At 30.8% G+C, this 9,602-nt stretch overlaps 1 protein-coding gene across 8 annotated transcripts; it reads right to left on the bottom strand.

Moving 5' to 3' along the window:
* Window positions 1-3,570: 3,570 nt before the first annotated feature.
* On the bottom strand, window positions 3,571-7,965 carry LOC124822331 (cyanogenic beta-glucosidase-like). 8 transcript variants are annotated; one of them, XR_015785709.1, is made up of 9 exons: window positions 7,710-7,965; window positions 7,329-7,398; window positions 7,176-7,248; window positions 6,773-6,843; window positions 6,586-6,655; window positions 6,379-6,466; window positions 6,208-6,287; window positions 4,727-4,784; window positions 3,571-3,767 (listed from the first exon to the last, which is right to left on the bottom strand). XR_015785709.1 is itself a non-coding variant. In XM_088112008.1 (5 exons), exons 1-5 carry the CDS (start codon window positions 7,712-7,714, stop codon window positions 6,375-6,377), a joined length of 291 nt encoding a protein of 96 aa, XP_087968134.1. In that variant the 5' UTR covers window positions 7,715-7,965. The 8 variants fall into 8 exon arrangements, 1 of the variants encoding a protein (XP_087968134.1); XR_015785707.1 differs by having other exon boundaries at window positions 7,176-7,229; window positions 7,710-7,726; XR_015785711.1 differs by lacking the exon at window positions 6,773-6,843.
* Between the last annotated feature and the right edge of the window lie 1,637 nt (window positions 7,966-9,602).

Here is a 9,602-nt window from a genome sequence, read left to right as displayed (position 1 = left end):
ATTATGATAATAATAATAAACAAAACCTTGGCACTTAGGTTTTTCTTTTTCTTTATAGATATCATAGGATCACCAAGGAGGGACTAGTGACAAAGTTCAGTTTATTCGTTGGTTTTTTACTTTTTCAGGTTATTTTATTAATTGGTTTTCCTTTTTATTTGTTAGTTTTTTTGTTTTTCAGTAAAGTTATTCATTTAAAAAAGACAAATAAATTGATGAGGTCGGAAAATGATAAAAGAATACGTTGATTGATGTCTGAAATTGTTATTCTTTGGCGTCATAAGAAATTGGATAATTTCCAACGTTAAATAATATTGAAAAATGAAATTTTTTTACGTCAATATCTTATTTTACTTCCGACGTTAATTTAAAACGTTTTCCAATATGATATTAGTACTTTTTTAAACCTTGAAAGCCGAAAACAACAAAGTAAAATTCTTTTCTGCAGTAGTGTTTGTACAAATTGAAGTCCAATAAAAGAGGGACACTTGTGTTAATTACTTCATCTGATCTGGCTTTCTCCTTTCTTCCGGTCGTTTCATAGAAGAAATCTACCAGGTTTCTTTCTTGCAAATCCATCGTTACAAATTTGCTCAAATCATTCGAAAAAATACATCAATCATTTGTTCTTTAGTCTGCGTAAATAGTACGTATCTCACTCGAAATACAGAATGGAATTTTGATAAAATTTTATAAAAGTTAACAAATTCTAAAAAATATTTTAATTCATAATAATAAATGATTATCATTTTATCCTTCCTTATAAAAATAATTTAAAATAAAATATAATTGGTATTAATTATATTAATACAATTATAATTTAAAACATTATAACATTATGTTTAATTCCTAATTTTATTTATTAAGTATATTTATAAATTGAGTAAAGAAAAAATACAATAAAATAAAAAGATATATAGATTAATTAAGTCTAAATTTTTTGGAACCGTGGTTTCCATTTTCGGAAAGACGGTTGCCCTTTATTCGTGTTAGAAATAGGCTTAATTTCATTGTTGATTTCTATTTTCGTCAACTTTATTCGATTCATATTTTATGAATGTTCAATGTAGTCTCTTATATCGTAATTTATGTTCAATTTGGTTCTTTTAGTTCACATCGTTTAAATTGCTAACGGCGTAGAGTCCACATAAAAAAATGGAATGACCTGTCACGCATCTCGTAATATCATCACCATATTCCCCATAATTTTCCTTCCATCAACACGTCATCGTGTACCACACTCAGGCCATCATCTTCTTCACGTCGCCAGACCACCATGAGCTTCGTCATTAGCAAGCGCACAAGCCACCACGAATCAACCAAGAAACCCAATCTGCAAAAGAAACCTTTCACTACAACGAATCAGACCCAAATCTCGAGCCCAAATAGCTATGCATCATTAGAACCACCATCAACATCTCACCATCTTGATCTTCTCCCCAACTTCATGAGAACCTGCAAAGTGAAACCCAAAAAATCACAAAACCATTGAACCTGCAAAAAACAAAAAAATTACATAACCCAAATCGACAAAACCCAATTCACGATGAACCCTCAATTCGCGAAATCGCGCCTCTTTCGTGAAAACCTATAAAATCTCAAATCGCTCCACCATTGAACATGTTCAACCTCCATTGATGATGCAAAACCATCTGCAAAGAACGAAACTCCCAGATCATTTTCCATTAAATCACAGAAACTTACAAAATTAGGGGTTTTGATTTGGGGAAGATAATGATGATGTGAGTCATCCATTATGAGCATTATTGTGTAACAACTCATGATGACTGCCTTGATATTGTGCCGTTAACAATTTAAACGTCGCAAAAAGGACCAAATTGAATATAAATTACGATATAAGGAACTACATTGAATATTCGGAAAAAATGAATCCCATATCAAACAAAATTGACGAAAATAAGAATCAACAATATTAAGCCTTAAAAATATAAGTGTAATCTAATTGTAAATTACATTGAACAAAAGTGCGAAATTTTGACCAATATACTATATGAAAGATATACAAATCTACTATTTAAATATTTTATGTAAAAGATATTGATCTTTTATATTTTTTATAGCAAAAAAGAAAAATATCGACAACATATAAAAAATCATTTTATAATTGTAACGTTTTGAATGATTTTTTTTTTCAGTATTTTCTTTTGCATTTACAATCTAATGTGTTAATTTTGTTGTATTATAAAATTGTCTTTTAGTGATGGGTTAAATATCGAAAACATAAAAAAATCATTTTATAAATGTAACGTTTGGAATGATTTTTTTTTCAGTATTTTCTTTTTCAATCACAATCTAATGTGTTAATTTTGTTCTCTTACAAAATTGTGATTTATTGATGAGTTAAATATATTTTTAATCCCTCAACTATCATGCGTTTTTGTGTTTAGTTTCTCTTTCAAAGTTTGCTTCATTTTCACACTCTCCTTAATGAAACTGTAATATTTAGTCCTTGAAAACCAACAACGTTAATTTTTGAGTGAGCTGGCTAACAGTATGTCACATTTCATGCCATGTATAAACATAAAAATCAAGTTGGTAGGGGTTATTCACGCTGAGCTAAGATTATGGGTTATTCACTTCGAAGGAAAATTAGGACTCTTTAGGAAATCTTCAATTCAATTAAAGAAATCACGATTAGGGTTGTTTTGTTCCATCAAATTGTGGTAGCGATGCTTGGTGTGGTTGCGATGCTTCGTGGCGTTGCAGTGCTTCGTGGCGTTGCAGTGCTTCGTGTGGTTGCGGTGCTTGTTGTGATTATTTGAAAAACATCTAAGCAAGTGTTGGAAGAAATGCGTAAGCAAGTAAATTTTTTCCTTTTGTTTTTTGTTTAGGGTTGCTGTTATTTGATTGAAATTGTTGATGTTACAATGTAGGTTTATAAATGGTTTTCAATGTGTGTTTGTATCACATGGGCAAGTTCGTTAATAATAAGCACTACAAGAAAAAGTTGAATTACATACAACCAAAATCCGTATATAAGACCCAAAATCCGTATATAACACTTGGTTACATACGACTTATATACGGACAAAAATCCGTATATAAAATCATCGTAGCTAAATTATATACGGATAAATCCGTATATAAATTATATACGGATAAATCCGTATATAAATTATATACGGATAAATCCGTATATAATTTATATACGGATAAATCCGTATATAATTTATATACGGATAAATCCGTATATAATATCTGTATATAATATATCAAAAAAATATTTTTTTTTACATACAGATAAATCCGTATGTAACATACAATAGAGAAAAAAAATTTATTTGTAAAAAAAAAAAGCTTTAAAACAAAGAAACTTACAATATAAATGGGTGATAATATAGTGATTAAAAAGTCTTGGTAAAAGCAAAAATTATAATTTAGTTGTTAGATATGTAAAAAATATCTCAATCATATTTTGTATAATTTAAGGACAAATTGATCTTCTTTGACATTACAACATAATAATTATTTTTTTACATATTAAATAACTAAATCAAGATGTACCAAGATGATTTGCCTTTATCATAAAAGTACTACAAAATCATAAAATGAAGTGCAAGTGATGGCAAACTTGTATAAATTGACATAACAAAAAAGAATGAGAACATTACATTTTTGTAACTAATTTATCTATACAAATATTCACAAACAAAATTGGAGTACTTGGCAACGGATCAAGCTGATACTCAGACTTTGTCAAAGTCACTGTTTTGGAATGTATTTCCTTCCACCTCATTGTCAAGTTTCTGCAACACAGTGAATTTTGTCATTGAAGACAATAATCCAAGTTAATGTATAAGTATGTCAAACCTATGCAAAAGAAACAAAAGCAACAAATCATATACCATAAAAAACCAATTCTTCCATTATTTTTTTCATCAGTCAAAGAGAATGGCTGGTGCAAATTAGGTTCTTTACTGACAAGTAACAATTAAGTTGCTTAGGAATTAAAGGAAACGTAGCTAGAATTATGCATTACACAAATGTGAAGGGAATAAGTTCTATCACTTGAAATAATGACAGCAGACAAGACCTTACTAGTATTGCTTGACTCAGCTTTTTTCCTAGTTTTTCTTCTACTTAAAAAAATGGTGAAAAACTCTTCCGAATTAGGGAGCTGATGATAAAAGAAAGGCAGGGATAAAGTGGGTTTTAGACAAGAAAAGGAAAACTGACTGAAGTAGTTTTTAGAAATAAGTTGCACATTCTAGCCTCCTTTTTTCTCTCATTTAAAAATAATTGAAGCAATGTTGTATGGAGAAACAAAGCTGCAAAACGACTTTTACTTTGTTTTTAGAACTCTAGTATTTTGAAAAAAAAGTGAACCAAACAGAGAGGAAAACATTATCCTTTATTTTTCCATTTTGACCACAGAAAATAAATTTGATCACAGGACAACAACAACTCAATTTCCTTTCAAACGTGAAAAGAAAGAGATGATGAGCTGAACTTATATTAACTCCTTAGCTTGTTCTTTTATCAGGAAAAAAAAACATTCTAATGTAGTATTCATTCCATCATAGAAACAGTAATATAAGCGGCGGCAACAACAAGCATGTTTAGATACTATGGAAGGATTGAGGAACAAAAATACTAGAGGAAAAAGACAGTTGTGTTATATGATTACAAGGAGTGCTATACAGATATATAATAGAGCTTATCGAAAAAATATATATAAATATATACTGGAGATTCATATACGTACTTTGGTAGGTATATCAGCTGGAAACAAATTTATAGCTGTTGCATTGAATTCAAATTCACTGCAGACGACAGAAATTTCACATCAGAAACATGCACAGAGCAAGAAGACCATTTTTGAAGGTAATCAACAAAAGTTATAGTAAAAAACAAGATGATGAATTTAATATACCCCCATAATCAACAAAGTTCGAACAATAAAAGAGGAAAAAATATATGTATTTCGTGATTAAGAATGAAGGATTTCAAGGAGTAAGAAGCTTCACTAACATGTCAAACTATATCTATGAGTAATATTTGTTCCCTCACAAGATTTTAGGACCACTTCTCCATGTCCCTCTAGAATGTATACCAGAGCTGTGTTCTCTATACATTTCATAATTGAAAATAAACTTCAAGACATACACCAGTAATATAATATTGGCCATCACAATCAATCAGTCTAACACAGTTTGTAAGGGGTGGACTGTGTCGGGTTCCATCTACACTTTTTTTATGTGTTGTAAAAGGAAGAGAAAATTTTCCATCCAATATTTGCACCTTTTCATCAGAGATCTCATTATATTGTAGGATGTATCAAGTATCTTTTTCTTAAAATATTCTAAATTAATTGACATGATTAGAAAAAATAATAAATATTACAAATTAGTGAAAAAAAGTATTTCTCTTTCAATATGATCAGAACGAATACCAAAGTCTCACTCACTCCTGTTTTGACTTTAAATATAAAGAAATAAGATTAATTAACTTTGAAAAGAAAATATGAATAATTTGAAAAAAGTAATACGAATTACTGAAAAAATTATCTTAGCTAACTTCCTTATAAAAAATACGAACTAGTTGAAAAAAGATTTGGAAATAGGACAGTTTGATACATATGGCATCTTAGTGGTCCCCCTGTTTGTCAGTCTCAAACCTGTTGGTCAGAATAACAGGTGGTAGCAGAGGACCACAATGCCTTAAAACATAAATTCCAATACACACAAATGGCAATGGAAATTCATGACAATTTTGGGCACCTTTCTCCATGACAGAGCAAGCTCTGGAGATATATCATACTTGTTACTCCTTATATAATAAAAGTCCAACAAAACTTTAAAATAAAAATATTATAAGTAGAATTCGTTAAGACATTCAAATAAAAAATAATAATCCAAGAAAGATGGGTAAGTTGATAATGTCATTCAAAGGATACAAGTTGAAAAGCTAAAATGGAGAAAGGCTTTTGAGAGTTAATTGAGATCACAAAGTACTTAAAAAACTCAAAGTTCTACAATACTGATATAGATCATCTATACTAAGAGTGTTCATCATGCTCTTTTCCACTATATAAACATTCTTCCAATACAAAAAATACTGGATAAACTGATATTCCACATGCTAGCAAACAGTTAGAATTATAAGTTTCTCATGCTATTTTGCATTTAATATATTCCACAGTAACAAACATAGCAAGTACAAAGCTGAAATTTAATAAAAACTGACCTGATACTTAGTCTTGTACACATTAACCACAACTGCATGAGCAACAAGTTGGTGATGTGTTGTGAAATAGGGTTCTGTTCCTATATTAAAGTATGTGATTTTTTAGGAATGTTCCCAAAACATTTTAGCAAAGCATTCAAGTGAAAATGTTAATTAAATTGCAAAACTTACACAATGCGAGGACTTAAGAAATGCCCATATTCATCTTCTAAACATTGAGGAAGATCCCAATGAAATAGAGTTACAAATGCTTCAAAACCTGAAATTATTTTAATATAAAAGATGATTAATATTAATGTTTTATCATCACCAATAACATGAGAAGTTGCTATATGTAAAGCATAATAAAAATATCCATAATAAAGTTTTTATTCTTACCATTTGCCAATACCTCAATGATAAGGTTGTTGTAAGAGTCAATTCCTTCATGGTTTATACCTCCACTTAGCTTTCCATATGTGAATATATATGCAGTTTATAGTAGATAAATAAGTAATGATTGTAATGAAACACCCAAACAAGTAAAGCTTACTCCAAAATAATCATAGATCTATATTTAAATTACTCGGAAGAATTCTTGACCATGTAAAATCTATAAACATCCAAATTCATATCCTTCATAACCTGAACATTGTCCTAAAATATAAGATGTAACAAAACATGTTTATTTGAAAACGATGGAAAACAAACTAAAACAACAATTCTTTAAATTTTTTTAATGTTTAACATTTCTTTTAGTTAAACTTTCCCAGGGTCTAGTCTAAGTAATAAATAATCATTTAATTTAGATAGAATGTTCTAAATATATTTATCTAGAGTTTGATAAACAAGCTCTTAATGGTAATCATTAGGTGTAGCAATAATAATCGTGATAAGAAATGAAATTTACAAAAGCAACACTTTATTTCATTAGTGATGATAGTTGATAAATTACATCAAAAGAAATAAAAACTTTGAATCGACAATACCTTGTAGCTGTGATACGAGTCAACTGCAACATCCTCATTGCTTCTGTCTTCTACCTTTTTTGCATGTTAATTACTATATATCAATAATTATATAAATTTTGGAAAAGATCTTCAGTATAACCATAAGAGAAAATCAGAATCATATATATTTACCTGGATATTTGTGAGTGAAGGTATCCCAAATACTCGGTCCTCTACCACCCTCATTGGCTGCACCTTCATACTGCATACATACATAATCAAGCAGAGCAGTCAAGCAGAGTAGTCAAACAGAGTAGGATGTTGTTTGGTTCTGATTTGTGATGGAGAACCCTAGAAAAAGAGGGTCTTTTTTTAAGTTTTTAAAATTGGGTCCATATAAACCCTACCCCGAAAGGCCAACTACATGTGTTGGCCTCCGATCTAGACAACAAAGCTCAAGCCCGCATAAATGCTTTCACGTAAGTGAACGAAAGAAAGAAAAGAAGAGAGAAATTAGGGTTTTCGGGTTTTATGAATTTAGGGATTTAATGATGAATGAAGAACATGATTTACCACATCAATGAACAATGAACGAACTTTGTGTGTCAAGAAGTAGGAAGAACGATCTTCATCAGCGAGAGCCCAAGAGATGAACACTGTGAGTGAACGCGAGCCAGTGGCAGTGAATGACAGACTGAGCTGAGAGTGAACGAGAATGGAGGCAACGGGAGGGGCTGAACTGAGAGTGAGCAAGAGTACTGATGCGTCAAGAAAGGAGAAGAAAGCTAGGGTTCGTACTTTGAGAGAACTTAGAGTACTGACTAAGATTATTAAGATTATTGATTAATTTTGAATGGAATTTGTAAAATTTTTAGATTTTATAAATTGAGGGAAAAGGGTGACTGTAAGAGAGGAAAAAAATGTAAAATTTTTAGATTTTGGAAAGTAGTGGGAAAAGGGTGACCGTAAAAGAGGGAAAAGAATTTTTAGATTTTATCTTTAATAATTATTATTTTTAATTACATACAGATTATACACCATTATATACGGATGTTGGTTTTCACAATTTTTCCCATTCTAACATGCTAAACTTTATATATGAATTTTATATACAGAAAAAATCCGTACATAAAGTTTGTATGTAATTCACTTTCCAAAATCCGTATATAAAATCTGTATATAATATATATATTATATACGGATTAAAATCCGTATATAAATATCAGTAGATAATTTGCATTTTTCTTGTAGTGAAGGGACTACAATATGTTGGGGTAGAGGTACACGTAATAAAAGAAGTTGATCTCGATTGTTGGTCGTACTTTGAAGCAATGAGAATTATTAAATATTTGAAGTATGATGGAGAGTTCAAGCTATGGTGGAAGGGGTCTAAACAAAGACTAGTGAACAATCTTATAATCCAGTGATGACAAGGAAGTAATAAACTTGGCTAACTAAGTAGAGGCAAATGATGAAGAGATTGAAATATATGTGCACTATGTTCGTAGTGATGCACAAGAAATTAAGTTTATTACTTTTGGTGAAGAGGGAGGCAAGACACATAGAGGACATGGAGGAAGAGGTAAATGTGGGTGAGGAAGAGGTAAATATGGGTGAGGAAGATGTCAATGTGGCTAAGGAAGAGGCGAATGTGGGTGATGAAGACGTTAACATGGTTGAGGAAGAGGCGGATGTGAGTGACGATGAGGTTAACATGGTTGAGGAAGAGGCAAATGTGGAGGAGGAAGAGGTTAACATGGCTGAGGAAGAGCCTTATGTTGCTGAAGAAGAAGGTTGAGCTAAAGATAAAGTGGATGACAATGAAGAAGAAAGAATGGCAAATGATGATGATGGTTTTGGGAAGAAGGGAAGTTGATGAACATGTCAGTCATAAAAAGTTGTCAAAGAATTATATTGTTATGAAGTGTAGCAGCTGTAATCAATATGGACATAATGTTAGAACCTGTAGACATGGAAAGAAAACCACAAAGGTACAACTACGACACAAGTTTTAGTCAAGCTAGTAACAATACAAGTTTTAGACAAGTCATGTCATATATTTAATGTTTTTTGTAGACGATTTCACCCACTTAGGGAACAACTTAACAGTGAGTATCTATTTTTTGGATCTTTTTTTTGTCATGTACTAGCACATGTATGGTTCATTAAAGTGCTAAGAGGCCACTACAACGATGTAGCTCAATTACTTATGTTATTTAATGCTAACGAACCACTTTTTAATGCTAAGTGCAGCACCACCCATTTATTTATTTCTACTACTATTTGTACATGTTTTTGGCTTTGTTCATGATAAAATAGAAATGCTAGCATTCAAAATCTACACTTATTTTTCAACTCTTCACCAAAAAAATGGCTTGAAATTGGTGGTTTGAAACTCAATTTTGCTCAACAGTGGCTCTAACTCAAAATTGATCACTCTAGCAACTTTGTTTAGTGATTTCAAAT

The sequence above is a fragment of the Vigna umbellata genome, chromosome 4, assembly GCF_029865625.1.
Source record: "Vigna umbellata cultivar VRB3 chromosome 4, Vumbellata_1.0, whole genome shotgun sequence".
Lineage (NCBI taxonomy): Eukaryota > Viridiplantae > Streptophyta > Magnoliopsida > Fabales > Fabaceae > Vigna > Vigna umbellata.
This window is presented reverse-complemented; position numbering and strand designations above follow the sequence as displayed.